We start from the raw sequence: 20,089 nt of genomic DNA, 5'->3' as shown, positions 1-20,089 counted from the left end.
AAATAAAGTTTGAGGTATGCCAAAAGGACACAGGCATGACCTTGAAAAACTCCTGCAGGCCAAATCTGAAGCACTCTGACTAATAAAATAAAAACAGTAATGGATTACAACCCACTGCATAAAATAGGAAACATGAGTCCTTACTGATGAAGTACACAGGTAGGAGAAGGAAGGGCTCTTCTTCCTTATAGGAGAATGCCAAGGAATAATTGTAGTTAAAAAATCACTGCTATTACATAAGTTTTGTGGCACAGCAGGTTAAGCCATTGCTTGGGATACCCACATCCCATATCAGAGTACCAGTTTGAGCTGGGTTACTCTACTTCTGATCCAACTTCCTGCTAATGCACCCTGAGAGGCAGCAGATGATGGCTGAAGTTGAAGGCACTTGGGAGTGAACCACAGGATGGCATATCTTTCTCTGCCTTTCAAGTAACTGAACATAATAAACACAAAATATTTTTAACAAAAGGAAAATAATCACCATTCTACAACCAGCATAGGACAAATCGGTTCATGCAAGAATCATGAATGGACGATAATTTTAGAAAGGACAAAGTCTGAGGGGGAACAAGTTATCAACTGCATAGTGCAAAAATATCAGATATTGCTTATTCATTGTAACAAAAGAAACAGTAAATTGTGGAAGAGACAGATAACATCATGATCAAGTGATCAAAATTAAAACTGTCAATGATGGACTGACAGACATTGCATGTCTCTGGATGTGAGATCTTGAAGAGGAATACCAGTTATGTAGTATTTCTACAGAGGATATACAGCTTAGGTCTACTTATGAAGAAACATGCAATAATTTCAAACTGAGTCATAATCAATAAAGTATCTCTTATAGTCTTCAAAAATGTCAGTGTCATGAAAGTCAAAGAAAGACCAAAGAACTTTTCCAGATTAAAGAGTAAGATGTGGCAACTAAATGTAATACAATACCCTGTACTGGATTCTAGACTAGACAGAAAAAGTAAATCTTACATAGGCCATTAGAGGATAAATTATGAAACATGAATATTCACTGTACATTATATAAGATTAAATCTCCTCATTTTGATAATTGTATTATGTTTACATACGAGAATATCTTTGTTCTTAGGAAAAACTAAGTATTAAGTGGTAAGGAAGAAAAGCACTATGCATAGAAACTAATCTTTCAAATAGTTTAAATAACTGGTGTAATTTTTAGACATAAATATATATAACGCAAAGCAAAGAGGGAAGGAGAGGATGTGAGAGGATAAAGCAAATGTGGTAAAATTGACAATTCAGGTGAAAAGTATATGGGAGATCTGTACAATTCATGCCATTTTGATAGAATTTTGAAGTTACTTGAAAATGAAAACAAGACTGGGACACACATGTATTGAATTCTGGAAGGATACACTTAATCTTAAAGATGCTCATCAGTGAAGAGAGCAAGGAGATGCAAAATAAAGAGCCTTCAACAAAAACCCTTTAAATAACAGACAATTCCACCCAGTGGTTCTCTTTGTAGCCTCAATGCATGTCAGGAGTTCTTAACCTAGGACTGATGGATCCCAGAGGTCTGTGGCTAAAAATTCACTGGGTGTATGAAGGGGATGGAAAAAAATTAATTTCATTTCATTAATATTCAATATCTTTTTCTTCAACTATGAATATAGGCAATGAACAATATTAAATGTAACAGTGCTTATGACTTTATTACCAACCAAAATCACACATATTTTCATCACTTTAGTTACTAAGGTTCTCAAAATAATGATATACCACTCACCATTTCCATGGCACATGAAAATGCTAGATTGCATTTAATGTGAAAAATGAAGAAAGCATGTTATATCACAAATCTGTTTTTTAGAATTTTGAGAGCTATATTTTAAAATAATAGATTTCTTTGTAATACTCATTTTATTTTTTTCACTTAAAAATGTTATTCTGCAAAACAGACCATGGGCTTCAGACTGCCCCAGGGTCCATGGCACAAAAAGGTTAGAACCTATGCTCTATGACACAGACCCCTGATTTGCTTACAAACTCATCATAATGAAAATTAAAAATGGATAGCTTTTTGATCCACCATAAAGCAAATTATAAAAAAAGGCACATGATAACAAGCAGTCATTCTAACTTATTTAATTTCTAGATAATTTCCTATAACTACCAGAGCAAAATTATTCAAAATATGAACTGCAATTTCACACAAAGCATTCAATAACAAATATACCACTCATACACACAAAACACACAGGCACAGAGCAACTATAAAAATGAATCAAGACTTGAAATGTCTTATAGAGCAACTCAATCCTTACCATATCTTAAAGAAATTGGTTAAAAATAAGATACTATTTACCATCTCTCTTTGGGAAAATTTTTTAAAATTTCTTTAATGATTGGCTGGTAGCAGGCATCCCTTTCTGCTTTCCCAGTTTCACTCCAGTCTCTCACAAACTGTTTCAATGTGGATTTTAACTTATCCATGTCAAACGTAGATGCTGGCATAATCTTTCCATTCCCCTGTTTAAAAAAACAGAAATCAATTAGCTTCTTAGAGTAATAGTTTTGAATATGGTTGAATAGACATGCTACTAACAGCCCATAGGTAGTTTAGTGGATAAATCAACAGGGGTTTAAGTGCACCTTGAGATCCTAAATGAAAGAGTTTAGTGGTCTCACTTCTTTCTACCCTCAATAGATTAAGACCCATTAATAGTAAAGCCACCATACAATTAAGCAGTCTTCACTCAAAAGAGGACAAAACTAAGTGGCTATGGAGACCCACGTCTTCTCCTAAGATTTATTTATTTTATTTGAAAGCCAAAAATGCAGAGAGAGAGGGAGAGACACAGAGGTCTTCCATCGTCTGGTTCACTCCCCAGATGGTCACAATGTCCAGGGCTGGGTCAGGGAGAAGCCAGGAGCTTCTTCCAGGTCTCCCACGTGGGTGGCTTTTCCAGGCCATTAGAAAGGAGCTGGAGTGGAAGCACAGCAGCAGGGAAACAAACTGGCACCCAAATGAGATGCCAGAGTTACAGGTGGTGGCTGTATGGACCATGCCACAACATTGGCCTCCCTTTCTCTCTCTTTCTCTCAAGACAGGGAAGAAAGTCCCTCCAAGTCATTGATGGGGTAAGCCCAGAAAGGCTCCCACTGGAGTGGTCCAAAAGTATATTTCAAATACAAAACAAGGACTTCAGTTCCTATTTCTACAAGTCTCTTGAGATTAGTGAAAAAGCTTCTTAAAGTATAAGATAAATATCAGTAGATAAATCAGAAAAATATGAGGGGAATTTTATCTACATGGTAAAATGATATAAAAATGTAATGCCCTAAGCACAGAACATGTAGAATACTACGTCAAAAGCATATCAAAATGCCAACAACTATCTTCATTTAAAAAAATAACATCAGTGAATCTGATCTCTGGCACACTGTTTTATTAAACTAATCAAACAACGGAATATAGAAGGGAAAACACTTGCTGAATAGAGCAAACAATCAGTATCAAGATTATAAAAATAAAATCCTAAAACATAAAAGATCTCAAAATATTTAGTAAAAACAAATAGAAGAAACTTTCACATACATCTTCTCCATATTCTTTATTTTCAAACATATGTATGCAATCATTCACAATGGTCAGTAGTATTTCTTGATTATGATCAATGCATTTTCGGATCTTGTCCAAATGTAGAACAAACTGAGGAAGTAGTTTCTGTTGATTAGGTGGAAGAGATCGAAACTGTCTTTCTGTTCGGTGTACTCGCTCATGCATACTGGTGCTAAAACATAAAAGGTGTTTTTAAATTGGCAAAACAATTTTTAGAAGCCAGTCTTATTTTATGGTTTTTTTCTGTACTATTCATCCCTCATTACATTGGACATTATCCTATCATTTACAGTCTTTTAGTTTCTTAAAACCTATCAACTTAGACAGTTTTGTACACTTTTACTTTATTAAGAATCCTTCTGTAGGCAACCAAACAAAAGACAATGTTTTTTTTTTTTTTTTTTTTTTTTGACAGGCAGAGTGGACAGTGAGAGAGAGAGAGACAGAGAGAAAGGTCTTCCTTTGCCGTTGGTTCACACTCCAATGGCCGCCGCGGCCTGCGCGCTGCGGCCGGCGCACCGCGCTGATCCGATGGCAGCAGCCAGGAGCCAGGTGCTTTTCCTGGTCTCCCATGGGGTGCAGGGCCCAAGCACCTGGGCCATCCTCCACTGCACTCCCTGGCCACAGCAGAGAGCTGGCCTGGAAGAGGGGCAACCGGGACAGAATCCGGCGCCCCAACCGGGACTAGAACCCGGTGTGCCGGCGCCGCTAGGCGGAGGATTAGCCTAGTGAGCCGCGGCGCCGGCCAAAAGACAATGTTTTTATAAATAGTAAAAGTAAGTATGCATATCAATTAGAAGAGGAAAACAGGAAACAGTAAAGGCAATTAATATACAATTATTTATTTTTCTAACTGCAATTTTCAAACTGAAAACTTTCAGCAAAACCACCTGAATGCTGTAGACTTTTCCCTCATTAAATAGCAAAATGCTGCTGTGAAATTAGTTTAGGAAATATACAAAAGTATTTCAAAATTAAAAGCCAACCAAATCGAATATTTTTAAATATTATAAAAGAACTTATAAACTACCAAAACACTAAGCAAGGGAAAATTGAAATTCTATAAGGTTTTATATGACAGTATTCATAATTTGCAGTCTAAAAGTTTCCAGTATTTTGGGGACAAACAATTTATAAAATCAGAAAAGCAAACATAACTTTTAAAAGTTAAATGAACATTCACAATGAAATGTCATTTTATATAACAGATGGGCAAAATTTATTATATTATTATATAATATATTATATATATATATTAAAGGTTAGTGAAAATGTGGAATAATCAGGACAATTATACACTGATGGTGGGTATATAAATTAGTATGGAAAATAATTTAGCATTATCTAGTCAAGCATAATATGGTATTTGCCCCACAACCCAGTGATAACCCTCCTAGAAATACCCAAGAAACTTGCCAATGGGCAGCATGAAACATAACCAATCTTCATAGCAACACTGTTGAAAATAACAAAAAATCTGCACCCAAAGGTAAGCTATCAATAGACTGAAGAAATTAACATATAGCCATATAGTGCAAAGCACTGATATGAATATATTATAGCTATAAACAATAATATTGGTAAAACCAGGAATGTAACTATTTGTTGAAAAAAAGAAATTGCGGAATACCATAATGTGCAATCCCAGCTCATCTAAAACTAAACAGTATGTTTAATGTTTGAGCAGATCATAAATAAACTACAAAGAAATGGAGGAAATAAACATTTATTAAAGTAATTTTCTCTGATGGATTAGATAGTGCTTTTTTAAAAAAACTGGGAAGGGACCAGTATTGTGTAGTAGTGAATAAAGCTGCTGCCTGTGACACCAGCATCCCATACTGGAGCCAGTTTGAGTCCCGGCTGCTTTACTTACGATCCAGCTTCCTGCTAATGCGATCGGGAAAGCAGTGAAAAATGAATCAAGTCCTTGGGTCCCTGTACCCACAAGGGAGACCTGGAAGAAGCTCTTGGCTCCTGGTTTCAGCCATTTAGGGAGCGAAAGAGCAAATGGAACATCTCTCTCTCTCTCTCTAACTGCACCTTTCAAATAAATCTTAAAAAAAAAAAAAAAAAAAAAAAATTAGGGGCCGGCACTGTTGCACAGCGGGTTAACGCCCTGGCCTGAAGCGCCAGCATCCCACATGGACACCGGTTCTAGTCCCGGCTGCTCCACTTCCAATCCAGCTCCCTGCTATGGCCTGGGAAAGCAGTGTTTTTCTAAGTTTCTGTGTGGTGATTTGGTGTGAGGGGACCCTTAGGCATAAGGTGAAGAGATCAAGGTTGCAGTGGCTTCACTGATATTGGCTTCTTTTCCCCTGAAGACAGAATAGTGAGTTTTGAAGTCAGATATATCTGTGTTAAAACCTGAGGGGCTTATATCACGTATGTCAAATGACCATAAGATACGTTCCTCTGGGCCTCAAATGTCTCACAAAAACCAAATAACAACAATATTGATGAACACAGAAGCTGGCTGAGGGGCCAGCGCCGTGGTTCACTTGGTTAATCCTCCACCTGCGGCACCGGCATCCCATATGGGTGCCGGGTTCTAGTCCCGGTTGCTCCTCTTCCAGTCCAGCTCTCTGCTGTGACCCGGGAGTGCAGTGGAGGATGGCCCAAGTGCTTGGACCCCTGCACCCCCATGGGAGACCAGGAGGAAGCACCTGGCTCCTGGCTTTGGATCGGTGCAGCACTGTCCATAGCGGCCGTTTGGGGAGTGAACCAATGGAAGGAAGACCTTTCTCTCTGTCTCTCACTGTCTGTAACTCTTCCTGTCAAAAAAAAAAAAAAGGCAAAAAGCTGGTTGAGATTGAGATTTAATAAATGCTGGGCACTAGGTCAAGGCACTTAACATGAATCACTCTGAAAAAAAATCTCTATAAAACCCCATGAGGGCCGGTGCCGCAGCTCAATAGGCTAATCCTCCGCTGTGGCGCTGGCACACCGGGTTCTAGTCCCCGTCGGGACATCGGATTCTGTCCCGGTTGCCCCTCTTCCAGGCCAGCTCTCTGCTGTGGCCAGGGAGTGCAGTGGAGGATGGCCCAAGTGCTTGGGACCTGCACCCCATGGGATACCAGGAGAAGCACCTGGCTCCTGCCTTCGGATCAGCGTGGTGCGCCGGCCGCAGGGGCCATTAGAGGGTGAACCAACGGCAAAAGGAAGACCTTTCTCTCTGTCTCTCTCTCTCATTGTCCACTCTGCCTGCCAAAAAAAAAAAAAAAAAACAACCATGAGGTAGGTACCATTATTCTCTGCTAAACACAGGAAGTGCTCAAAAAAATAGTAGGTATACCTACTGTATTTACCTACATAACATATTGCCTGTGAAAATATTAAAAATGCAGAAGTTAAAGTACTCAGGGGAAGAAAGCAATAATCTCTCCTTTAGAGGGAACCACCTTTCTGTTTTACTGTTTAAGCTTATTCTAGTATCACTTTTTGTAACTGAAAAGGGCAACTTCTAATCATTTGTCCTTTTTTAAAAAAAATATTTAGTTAATCACTTGAAAGTCAAAGTTACACAGAGAGAGAAGGAGACGCAAAAAGAAAGAGAGGTTTTCCATCTGCTGGTTCACTCCCCAGTTGGCCACAAAGGCTGGAGCTGCGCTGATCCAGAGCCAGGAGCCTCTTCTGGGTCTCCCATGCATGCAGGTGCAGGGGCCCAAGCAAGCACTTGGGCCATCCTCCACTGCTCTCCCAGGCCATAGCAGAGAGCTGGATCAGAAGACGAGCAGCAGGGACTCAAACCAGCACCCATATGGGATGCTGGCAATGAAGGCGGCAGCCTTACCTGCTATGCCACAGCGACAGCCCCATCATTTATCCTAAGGGGGTACAAAGTGGTGTTATGATATAGCTCTACGATGTGGAAAGACAGAATCAAGTGAATCAACATATCTGTCATTTCAAATACTTTTAATCTTCCTGCCTGCCAGAAACAACATATCCTTTGCCCGGCATTCCCTATTCTTTCCCATCATCACAGTTTCCAGTAACCACTATTCTCCTCTGTATTCCACTAAGCCTGTTTGGGCTGCCACATGTGAGGATGTGAATTACTTGTCTTTCTGTACCTGGCTTACTTCATCTAGCATCTTTCTATTCAAAATGCGGTACACAAAACAGCCTATCACTTGAAAAAAGTCAGGAATGCAAATCTCAGGCCCAGTTCATCCAAGACCTCCTGAACTAAAATCTGCCTTTTAGCAAGATTCTCAAGTAATTTATATTCACATTCAGGTTTGAGAAACACTTGTGATTCTACATTCTTAGCCAAAGAATTTTCCCAAATTGAGAAAAGTTTTCAAATATAAAATTATTAAAGGCTGTTCATCTCTATGTAGCCAAAATTTACTTGTTACCAGACATTTTTAGCTACTTTCACTTGTCTACATGATTAACTTTTGGAGTTCAAAAATCTATCTATATTCGGTCCCTACCAACACTCATACTGAAATTTAATCCATGTTGTAAAGTATTAAGAGGGTAGACACTTAATCCAACTGCAGTATTTGGAAATAGGACCTTTAAGAGGTAATTAAGGTTAAATGAGGCCATAATAGAAGGACCCTAATCCAAAAGGACTGTAGCTTTATAAGAAAAGGAAGATGAAATCCTGAGCCCAGACACGCAATGCCACTTACCACAGATGCCCTGAACCACCTCAGAACCTTTAGAGCACCCCACCAGCAAGAAAGACTTCACCAGTTGCCCCCAGACAATGCTGAATTCCCAGCCCTCAAAACTGTGAGCTAAATAAACTTTTCCTTATAAGTTACCAGGTTTAAAATACTCAGTTACAGCAACAGAGACAATGGAAGATAATATTTTAGGGAAAAAACAATAAATTTTCAAAAGCAGGATTGGTAAGACAGAAAGGATAAGATTTTTTTTTTTTCCCTCCTGCAGCGCTGGCATCCCATATGGGCGCTGGTTCTAGTCCCACCTGCTCCTCTTCCAAACATGCTCTCTTCTGTGGCCTGGGAAAGCAGAAGATGGCCCAAGTGCTGGGACCCCTGCACCCATATGGGAGACCAGGAAAAAGCACCTGGCTCCTGGCTTCGGATTGGTGCAGCTCCAGCCATTGTGGCCATTTGGGGAGTGCACCAATGGATGGAAGACCTCTCTCTCTCTGTCTCTCCCTCTCACTGTCTGTAACTCTACCTCTCAAATAAATAAATAAAATCTTTTTAAAAATCAGATTTATTTATTTATTTTATCTGAAAGGCAGAGTTTGAGGAGTGGGGAGAGAGACAGAGAATGATCTTCCATCTGCTGGTTCACCCTTCATATGACCACAATGGCCAGGGCTGGGCCAGGTAGGAGCCAGGAAACTTTTCCAGGTCTCCTACATGGCTGCAAGGGCCCAAGCACTTGAGCCATCCTCTGCTGCTTTCCCAGGCACATCAGCAGGGAGCTGGAACAGAAGTGGAGTACCTGGAACTTGAATCGGCATGGGAGGGGACCAACTTAACTCGCTATGCCACAACATCAACCCCACAGCTATTTTCAATGCTCTTGAGACAAAGTGATTTTCAAAAAGATTTTCAATTTACATCCCTATCAATAAAGTGGCCACCACAGGGCCTGTGCTGTGGCGTAATGGGTAGAGCCGCCACCTAAAGTGCCGGCAGCCTATATGGGCATGGGTTCGAGTCCCAGCTGCTCTACTTCCGATCCAGCTCTCTGCTATGGCCTTGGAAATCAGTGGAAGATGGACCAAGTCTCAGGGCCTCTGCACCCATATGAAAGACCGGGAAGAAGCTCCTGGTTTCAAATCAGCTCTGCTCTGGCCGTTGCAGCCATCTGGGGAGTGAACCAATGATGGAAGATATTCTCCCTCCTCCCTCCTTCTGCCTCTCTGTAACTCTGCCACAGAGTTGCAACTGTTTATAATTCACCATCAATAATTTGTTTCTTTTTTTGAAATTTTAAAAAGATGTTTTTAAGATTTAATCTGAAAGAGTTACAAAGAGAGGAGAGACAGAGAAATCTTCATCCACAGGTTCACTCCCTAAATGGCCACAATGCCAGGCCAAAACCAGGAGTCTCATCCAGGTCTCCCACGTGGGTGGCAAAAGCCCAAATACTTGGGCCATCTTCCATTGCTTTCCCAAGCTCACCAGCAGGAAGCCAGGTTGGAAGCAGAGCAGCCAGTTGACACAGGCACTCCTGATGTCTGGGTAGTTTCACAGAACTGCTTTCCTAATCTTCCTGGGCAGTGGATACTCCACAACTGCCCTCTACCACAGCTCAAAACTCATAACCAAACAGATCTCACTTAGAACAAGCCCCACAAAAACCTGAACTCATTCCTACCCAGCTAATATTGATGAACTGCCTCTTCTCTTAGTCTCATAAGCCATAATGTCACAATCAATTTGCCCAAGAAATTTTCATTCTAATTGTTATACGCAAATTACCCCAGGTTGAATGCTTTACATCATATTCCGTTTCATCTCCCAAAGATTACTGAGAAGTCTGCCACCTAGGAGTACTCTTACCGGCTGCATGCTGTCCAATCTAACTCCTCTCTCACCCTCCCCATGCTCACCTCTAATCAGATGAATTCTTCTAAAATATATCTCATCTTTGTCACTGTTGAATCTCCATATTTCAGCATATGTAAAAGGTAATCAGTAATGTTCAGTTACACTTCCAAGGCACCATTTTTGGTTCTCCAAGACTACTTCTTACCCTGGTTGCAGGGGAGCTGAAGTGAGTTACAGCCCAGTCACTGGAGCTGTCAATTTGTGACACAAAAGTGAACTACCTAGATAGAACAGGATGAGTTATAGCAGAGTCCTCAATGCCTGGTTACATAATTTGATGCAGAGCTGCTGTTAACATACATCCATAAATGCTCTTAAAATAGGTACATCTTAAAAAACTGAGAATGTGGCCCAGTCCTTTGCTATGCTTAGGGCTGCCTCCATGCTGTGGCACAGCTGAACAGTTCTAAAGAGCTGAAAATATGTACTGCCTGCCCTTTTTAAGAAACTGCTGACCCTGCTTATAAAGGAAAGTTTAACAAACATCAGACTCTCAGTGGTTCTGAAGTTAAGTCAGCATCAGAACGCCACATCCTCTATCAGATAAGGGGGAAAAGTACATCCAGTTACCATTTTTTCCTTAAGGGTGTCTCCACCCCCAACTTTCTCTAGAAAGCTAGTGTCAGCAGTGACTTCCCACTTCAGTGTGGTGGGTCCACACCGGGTCTGAGCCAAGGGAACAGGTACAGACCTAATCCTCTATACTAATTGAACTAGTCTAAGGATTCCAAACAGGAAAATAGTTTGTCAGAAGTCTATATCAATTCATTTTAAAGCTTTCTTAAATACCTAAGGTTAGATTTTCCTTACTCATTTCATTGCTTAGTATTGCTGGGTAAAAATTTACTGAACTACTGAACCATTTGAAATTTCAGGTAAGTCCCTTCCACAAGTTGCCCATCTTTTATACCTGTTTTCTCAACTGTAAAAATGAGTTCTTGATTTTAAACATCTCATGTAATTCGTCAATGAAAGATAAACAAATTTAGGGGCCACCGTGGTAGCATAGTGGCATCCCACATTGGCACTAGTTTAAATCCCAGCTGCTCCACTTCCAATCCAACACCCTACTAATGCCTCTGGGAAAGCAGTGGAAGATGGCTCAGGTACTTGGGTCCCTGCACCCACCTGGAAAAGACTCCTGGCTTCGGCCTGACCCAGCCCCAGCCATTGTGGTCATTTGGGGAGTCAACCAGTGGACAGAAGACCTCTCTCTCTGTAACACTGCCTTTTAAATAAATAAATCCTTGGCCCAAAGTGCTTGGACCCTGCACCCACATGGGAGACCAGGAGGAAGCACCTGGCTCCTGGCTTTGGATCGGTGTAGCACACCGGCTGTAGCAGCCATTTGGGGGGTGAACCAATGGAAAAGGAAGACTTTTCTCTCTGTCTCTCTCTAACTCTGCCTGTCAAATAAATAAATAAATGAATAAATCCTTTAAAAAAATCTATTTTTAAAAAATCTCACCTAAAAGTGGGAAGTTGCTAACAAGACCTAATGTTTTTCAATTGTAGTACTTTCTATGTACTTAAGTATCTTATTCATAACAAGAGTGGTCTTTTTTTATTTTTTATTTGACAGGCAGAGTTATAGAGAGTGAGAGAGAGAGACAGGGAGAAAGGTCTTCCTTCCGTTGGTTCACCCCCCAAATGGCAGCCATGGCTGGCGCTGCGCCGATCCGAAGCCAGGAGCCAGGTGCTTCTTCCTGGTCTCCCATGCAGGTGCAGGGCCCAAGCACTTGGGCCATTCTCCACTGCCTTCCTGGGCCATAGCAGAGAGCTGGACAGGAAGAGGAGCAACCGGGACTAGAACCCAGTGCCTATATAGGATGCTGGCACCACAGGCAGAGGATTAACCAAGTGAGCCACGGTGCTGGCCCATCAAGAGTTTTTTGTTTTTTGTTTTTTGTTTTTTTTGACAGGCAGAGTGGACAGTGAGAGTGAGAGTGAGAGAGAGAGAGAGAGAGAGACAGAAAGGTCTTCCTTTACCGCTGGTTCACCCTCCAATGGCTGCTACAGCCGGTGCACCACGCTGATCCGATGGCAGGAGCCAGGTGCCTCTCCTGGTCTCCCATGGGGGTGCAGGGCCCAAGCACTTGGGCCATCCTCCACTGTATTCCCAGGCCACAGCAGAGAGCTGGCCTGGAAGAGGGGCAACGGCACAGAATCCAGCACCCCGATCAGGGATCAGGACTAGAACCCGGTGTGCTGGCACAGCAGGCGGAGGATTAGCCTATTGAGCCAAGGCGCAAGAGTGATTTTAAAGCTAACGTTTTGACTATTCATTACAATGCTATACTCATTTTTACATTAGAATGTTATCTAAGTGAAATCTCTAGGAATCTCATGAAAAGACATTTAGGAATTTCAAAGTAGAATAAGATCATCCATGAGTTCTTACTTGGTGACAGAAAGGCTTGTATCTGTTCTGTCCAATACAATAGAAACTAGTCGCACATGGCTACTGAGTATTGAAAATGTGCCTAATGAGACACAGCAACTGAATTTTAACTTCACTGAAGCTAAACATTTTAAACTTCACTGTTATTCATGGCTATAGTACTAGACAGTATATAAGTCCACTGTAAGGAGCAGAAATTAAACAGCCTCACCATAATATTAACAAGAAATAAGCAAGGGCTAAGCTGACTACAAGAGATCTGCATGGACTGGGTAAGAACCACCACTGCATGCACACACCTTCCTCAGAACCCTATTGGCCCTATACTGACTGCCAAAAATGCAGACCAAAAAAAGGCCCAGAGACTCTCTGAACAGGCTCTCCTGAGAGCGGCAGAGCAAAGCTCCAGGTTGACCCACCACACTCAGACCTTCCCCTGATAGTTCTCCAAGCCAGCCATGTGCTCACCTGATGCCAAGGCTCCAAGCTCACCTGACGACATTGAAGCCCTGCTCACCTGAAACCCAGACTCTACTTGCCCTTCTAGACCTGCGTTCTTTGGCTTAGAGTCCCCACTTTTGCTGATGTGAGAATCCACCCTCTGTGGCTAAGACATGTCATGAGGAGCAGGGGAGATACTCTGGAAACCTTGAGTGGTTGGTTTGCCCAGTGCATTGTGTGAATTAGAATGTGTGACTTTCCCACTGCATAATAAAACCCTTATTGGAACCAGCACTACCTTGGTGCTGTTACTGCAACTCGGAGACATCCACAAATTCATAAAATGTTAGAATGTATCAATCTAGGATGTTTTCTGCTACATTCTGCTTTCAGTACAAAAGGCTTCAGGTTTGAAGGTAAGTTTCCGGAGTAGGGAGCTGGATCAGAAGAACAGCCAGGACACAAACTGGTGCCTACAAAGGATGCCAGTGCTGTAGGTGGAGGCTTAGCCTACCACGCCACAGTGCCAGCCCCTAATGTGTGTTTTTAATAAGTGTCTCAAATCTAACTAGGGACTATACACTTCAAAATCTACTAGGCTGCTCAAGTCTATTAAGAGTCATTGAATTGGGGCTGGCGATGTGGCGCAGTGGGTTAAATCCTTAGCCTGAAGTGCCAGCAGCCCATATGGGTGCCAGTTCAAGTACTAGCTGCCCTTCTTCCGATTCAGCTCTCTGCTATTGCCTGGAAAAGCAGTAGAAGATGGCCCAAGTCCTTGGGCTCCTGTACCCACATGGAAGACCTGGAGGAAGTTCCTGGCTCCTAACGTTGCATGGGCTCAGCTCTGGCTGTTGCAGCCATTTGGGGAGTGAACCAGTGGATGGAAGACTTCTCTCTCTCTCTACCTCTCTCTGTAACTCTTTCAAATAAATAAAAATAGTTTCAATAGAAATTGTGTGAAAGATGGCAGAGTAGGGAGGGTGCTTACTGTTCTGGTCTAGGAGAAGATAGTTTAAAAAAGTGGAAAGAGTATGGTCTCAGGGAAAAGTTAGGGAAACAGCAGAGGAAACTCTACGCAAATTGCAAGGACACAGTGGACCTACATATAGAGCAAGGACATGCACAACTCAGGACCCAAGCAGACGAGAGCCTCCACACCAGCGTTGGAGAATGAGGTGAGACCAGAATGCAGCAGCTCAAGTCACTGGTAAAAAAGCTGCAGGAGGGCCGGTGCCGCGGCTCACTAGGCTAATCCTCCGCCTAGCGGCGCCGGCACACCGGGTTCTAGTCCCGGTTGGGGCGCCAGATTCTGTCCCGGTTGCCCCTCTTCCAGGCCAGCTCTCTGCTGTGGCCAGGGAGTGCAGTGGAGGATGGCTCAAGTGCTTGGGCCCTGCACCCCATGGGAGACCAGGAAAAGCACCTGGCTCCTGGCTCCTGCCATCGGATCAGCGTGGTGCGCCGGCCGCGGCGGCCATTGGAGGGTGAACCAACGGCAAAGGAAGACCTTTCTCTCTGTCTCTCTCTCTCACTGTCCACTCTGCCTGTCAAAAAAATAAAAAAAAAAATAAAAAATAATAAAAAAAAAACCTGCCAGTTAGAACTTGGCTACAAAAGCTGCAGGAAGAGCCTAAAAGAAACCCAGCATGGAGCCCAGTGGAGAGAAAACAAAGGGGTGGGGGCGGCACTGTGGCGCAGCGGGTTAGCACCCTGGCTTGAAGCGCCAACATCCCATATGGGCACTGGTTCAAGACCTGGCTGCTCCATTTCAGATCCAGCTCTCTGCTATGGCCTGGGAAAGCAACAGAAGATGGCCCAAGTCCTTGGGCCCCTGCACCCACGTGGGAGACCTGGAAGAAGCTCCTGGCTCCTAGCTTCGGATCAGCGCAGCTCTGGCCATTGCAGCCATCTGGAGAGTGAACCACTGGATGGAAGAGCTCTCTCTCTCTCTCTCTTTATAACTCTGACTTGCAAATAAATAAATAAATAAATAAATCTTTAAAAAAAAAAAAAAAACCAAAGGTGGAAGGACAGACATGCTTTCTCTATCTCCAGTCACCCTTCAACAGTGTCCTTTAACAAGCTGATAGAAAACAAGTGCCATTTTGGACATGTGTAACAGCTGTGCCAGCTCATGTCCATGTCCAGCAACCACCCAAGTGGAGACTCCTGAGTCCAGTGGGGAGAACAGATGGGGCTGGGTGCTTGTGACTGTGGGAGGCTTGTGTGCAGGGGCTGTGAAAATACTGAGGCTGCATGGGAGGACTCAGGGTGTGACTGGGACTTTGGGCAGTCACTATGGGAGGCTCCAGACAATCAGGAATCCCTGGTTACCTGGTAAGGGGCACTGCTGGGGAATCTGAACTTACACTGAGGACTGAACAGATCCTTTGTGTGGTCCTTGTGGCAAAGTGGACAAATAATATACTCACTGGGGCTAGTGCCCAGGCACTGGCCTCCTTTGAAGAGAGGACCTCAGCTGAGTCTACAGCAATAGACAAGAACAAACCTCCTGATTAAGAAAAAAAAAAAAGAAAAAGAGGAGATTTACCATGCCAAACATGGGTACATCACCTCAGACACACCCTTCACCCTGGAGCTCTGAACAGGGCTCCCTGGCCTTGAGGTATTCCCTGAAAGCAGACACTCCACTAATTCACTCAGACATAGTCCAAAGACAAAAGCTGCCAAGGTGATAAAACAAAGAAACCAATGAGTATCTCTACAAATGCCAAATAAAAAAATGCACCAATTCAAGAAACAAGAATAAGGAAGACAACGTGATGCCCCTAAAAGAACACAACACTTCAATACTAGATTTTGAAGATGATGAGACTGAAGAAATGAATTCAAAAACTTGATCATATGATTAGTCAGAAATAATCAGAATCAAATGCACAAACTAATGAAATCCATACATGACATGAAAGAAAATTTCTCCCACAAAATTGAGATCTTAAAGAGAAATCAAAATGAAATCTTGGAAAGCAAGAATTCAATAGAATGAATAAAAAATGCTGTAGAAAGCCTTAATAGAATTGGTGAAACGGAAGATTATCTGACTTAGAAGACAAAGCCTAGGAAATTATACAGTCAAAACAAATACCAGAAGAAATCAGAAAACTAAAAAACAGTTGGTAATCTACAGGATACAATCAAACAATCCAACATTTGGGTTCTAGAGCTCCTGCAGGTGTGGAAAGACAGAAAGGATTAGAAGGCCTTTTTTAGTGAAATAATAACTGAAAACTTCCCTAAATTGGAGAAAAAAGGGATATCCAAGTACAAGAAGCACACAGAACTCCTAATAGACATGATAAGAAAAGACCTTCACAACACATTGTAATCAAACTCTCCACAGTAAAACATAAAGATTCTAAAACTTGCACAAGAGAAATGCCAGATTACTTTCAGCGGGTCTCCAATTAGACTCATAGTGGACATCTCATCAGAAACCCTATAGGCTGGGAGAGAATGGCAAAATATACTCCAAGTCTTAAGAGAAAATAACTGTCAACCCAGAATACTATATCCTGCAAAGCTTTCATTTATGAATGAAGGTGAAATAAAGACCTTCCATAACAAACAGAAATTGAAAGAATTGAAATAATTTGTCACTACCTGTGACACTAGCCCTACAAAAGATGGTTAAGGATTTGCTGCACAGAAACACAGAAACATGGTCATCACTACGGAAGAAGTTAAGGAAGGAAATCTCCCAGTAAAAGTACAAAGGAAATCCAAAGTAAGAAAATAGGAATATCTATGGAAAAATGGCAAGGCAAAGCCATTACTTATCAATAGTTGCTCTGAATGTAAATGGCCTCAACTCTCCAGTTAAAAGACACAGACTGGCTGTGTTGTTGCTACTGAATCTGGAGAAATAAAGTACTCAAACTGCAAATTCCCTTCTGGGCCCCTTAAATAATATAGTACATAGACCCTATTTTTGAGTTTAATTAATAAATTATTTCATCAAGATCTTTGAACTTCAAAACTGCCCGATAAAATGTAATCAGATACTAAGTAACTTTAACATTGTATTAAGCAAACTTCTAAATTCACAACAGTAACAAACTAATCATTAGTGGAAAGCATCCTATTTGGGAATAATGTATTTCTTTGCTATTATGTTTTATTTGTTAAAAATAGAGCTTCAACACAGATGCCAAGCACTGCTGACCTAAAAATAAATAAGGCTCAGCCCCTGCCCTTGAGGAGGTCACAGTCAAACAACAGATTTATATCCAAAAACAACTACAGTACAAATGAGAGGAACAACATATAAAAGATGTCCACAGAGCACAGCAGGAGCCCATCTAAGAGGTCACTTTAACCTGCACAGGAGGTCAAGTCTAGCAGATTCAGAATATAGCTACCGATGGCCTCTCGATCTCTTACACGATTAAAAGTGGTATCTTTCTTTACCTGAAAATCCAGTTAAGTCTCTTTCAGATCTTGGAATTATAATTTTGTGATTAAGCTATTTGAACATCTTTCTAAAGGAAGTTGAGAAGTTGTATTATGAATGAGGAACGTTATTACCGCTGTGCCCAGCTTCAAGGAGAATTTGATACATGTTTGCAGAATAAAAGAACACAATGCAGACTGTTACTGTGCCTCTCTTCACTTCCCTCCTTAGTAATCAAGTACCCTTTAGAATTCCGGGAACACCTCCGCCCTTAATCACCCACCAGTTAAGGACAATGAGCTGCACCATTCAAACTGCTCACCACTGAAGCAAAGGTGCGTTCACAGCGCCTAGGGGGTGGGATGGAAACCTTACACCCTTAAGAGAGCTGGCAACAGTTGGGGAAATGCGTCCTGTGGCATCCCACGTGCAGGTGACCGTGGACTCTCGGTGTGCTCACTTTAGAGGACACGCGGACAACACATACCAATCAGGCCCAGCACTGGACGATTTTACCACCATCCTTTTTTATCTGAAATGGTTACATCACGCCTCCGGTCGCCCCAACCAGTCTCAGAGCCCAGCCTCGAACGAGGGGTGGAAGGCAGGAGAGCTAATCTGACTCTGAATTCAGAAGACAGGAGGCAGAGCGGCAGACGGCGCGGCGGACACGAGGGTGCGCAGGGCAGGGGGGCTGCGGAGCTGCTAGGTGGCCGGGGGCCCGGAGGTCAGCTCCAGAGGCCGGTCCCCGCGCCCTGGAGGCGTGGGGGGCGGGGGTCCGTCGCCGCTCCTTACCCGTAGTAGCGGAAGGCATTAATGATCTTCCAGAAGTGCTCGCGCTCCAGCCTCTCCTCCTCTTCCTCCGTGCTGCGCGCGGCGGTCGACGAAACCGCCGCGGCCGAGCCCAAACGCCCGGCGGAGAACTGCACTTCCACCTCCTCGCTGCCACCGCGGCCGCCGCCGCCGCCGCTTCCCCCGCAGCCTTCGGGCAGCTGAGAGGCAGGAGGCGGGGGGCGCCTCCGTCGCTGCATCGCCGCCGCGGCCCTCGGCCTGGCCCGCTTGCGTCTCACCGCGAGTGAAAGCGTGGTGGCGGCTGCTTGGCCTTCCTCTAGACGGCGCCCGACGCGGACATGCCCCCAGCTCGCGGCGCGCTCCGCCCCCGCCGCCCTCAGGCCTCCATCCGCGCCGGGCTCCGCCAGGTCTTCAGGGCTCCGGGAACAAACGCGCGTGCGCGTGCGAGGGTACGACAGCGGGCCGCGGCTGCCAGCGCTCATTTGCTGCCAGGATTCGCCGACAGCGCGCTGGCGTCACGAGGACGCTCCTGGGGGGCGGGGCTGAGTGCCGGGCCGGGAGACGGAGGCGGAGCTCGTCGGTGGGTGGGGCTTGCACAGCTGGCACCTGGGAGCGGCTTGTAGGTGGGGCTTAAGGCTCCTGGGACGGCTGCCTTGTGGCACAGGCAAGTAAATGAGCCTAAGCTAAAGCACTCGCAAAGGAAAGCCAAGCAGAAAAAGTTTGGGTTAGAAGGAAAGTCTTGCATTCATCCTACTTTTTAAATTCACTTTCTAAATGAATTCCTGTGTTTAATCACAGAAGAGGAAAGGGAAGCACCATCATGTGTCCAAGTGTTTAGGGTCCGGTGAAAATCCTAATCCCGCCCTGAGGCGATGGCAGCAGATGAGGAAAATGCAGGAAACTAATTCTGTCCTGTACCCGAATTTCAGAAGACCACAACACCCAGCAGGTGTCGGTGATGGTGGCTCTTGGCAAGACTGGACTTGATCTAATAACTGCTTCCTCATCTATATCCATTCAGTGTTTGCCTCTCTTCTCCCTGGATTCATAGCTCTAAAGTGGCCACCTATCTTCATTCAATGCTATTCTTAGAAAATAACTCACTCTATTCAATTTATCACCCAGTAAATCAGGCTTACAAATAATGGCACAAAAGAAATTGTTTTATTCAGAATTGTTAAATATGTGCAGGGACCATAAAGTCTGCTAAATAGATATAATCAAGTTGAAAATGAAGTGGCTCATATTTTCCTGGTTTAAATTGCTAATTTAAACAAAGGCAATGATAAGAAAATTTGTGATTATTTTATGCTAGTGTCATGGATTTTTATTTATTTATTTATTTGAGAGGCAGAGTTACAGAGAGAGGTCTTTCATCCACTTGTTCACCCCCCAAATGGCCACAATGGGCAGAGCTGAGCTGATTTGAAGCCAGGAGCCAGGAGTCAGGCCCCCAGCAGATAGCTGGATCAAAAACAGAGGAGCCGGGAATCCAACCGGTGCCTATATGGGATGCCGGCGCTGCAGGTGGAGGTTTAACCTACTATGCCACAGTGTCAGCCTCCAGTGTTGTTTTTATACAAAACTTTCCTAAAAATCCAGTCCATTTTGTAATAATAGTGCAGTAATACCTGACTCAGAAGTCAAAATGAAAGAGGATTACAAATGTGAACGGTTTCTCTACCCCCATCCTAAGTCACCTACAGTCACCTGCAGACAAATACATCAATTCCTTGCCTATTCTTCTAGATTTGCTTTCTTCTTTTAGGATTCATTTTATTTATTTGAAAGGCAGAGTGACAGAGAGCAAGGGAAATCTTCCCATCTTTTTGTTCACTTCCCAAATGGCGGCAAAGGCTAGGGCTGGGCCAGGCCAAAGCCAGGAGCCA

The 20,089-nt window shown here is 43.4% G+C and overlaps 1 protein-coding gene across 3 annotated transcripts in view; it reads right to left on the bottom strand.

Annotated features, from left to right (window-relative positions):
- The window catches only part of CARNMT1 (carnosine N-methyltransferase 1), a 53,587-nt gene extending 34,895 nt beyond the window's left edge, over positions 1–18,692 (bottom strand). For 2 of the 3 annotated variants that reach the window (XR_016236714.1, XM_002708240.6), the window contains exons 1-3: positions 18,204–18,692; positions 3,581–3,776; positions 2,348–2,511 (exon numbers count right to left, since the gene is read on the bottom strand). Coding sequence is in view for 2 of the 3 variants with exons in the window: in XM_002708240.6 (XP_002708286.3) it covers positions 2,348–2,511; positions 3,581–3,776; positions 18,204–18,682 (839 nt within the window). In the remaining variant the exon portion in view is untranslated. The remainder of the gene's footprint in view (positions 1–2,347; positions 2,512–3,580; positions 3,777–18,203) is intronic. The other variant, XM_089336727.1, reaches the window with a different exon arrangement.
- Positions 18,693–20,089: the final 1,397 nt, after the last annotated feature.

The sequence above is a fragment of the Oryctolagus cuniculus genome, chromosome 1 (genome assembly GCF_051225735.1).
Source record: "Oryctolagus cuniculus isolate XC-2025 breed Fujian yellow rabbit chromosome 1, ASM5122573v1, whole genome shotgun sequence".
NCBI classification, from domain to species: Eukaryota; Metazoa; Chordata; class Mammalia; order Lagomorpha; family Leporidae; genus Oryctolagus; species Oryctolagus cuniculus.
This window is presented reverse-complemented; position numbering and strand designations above follow the sequence as displayed.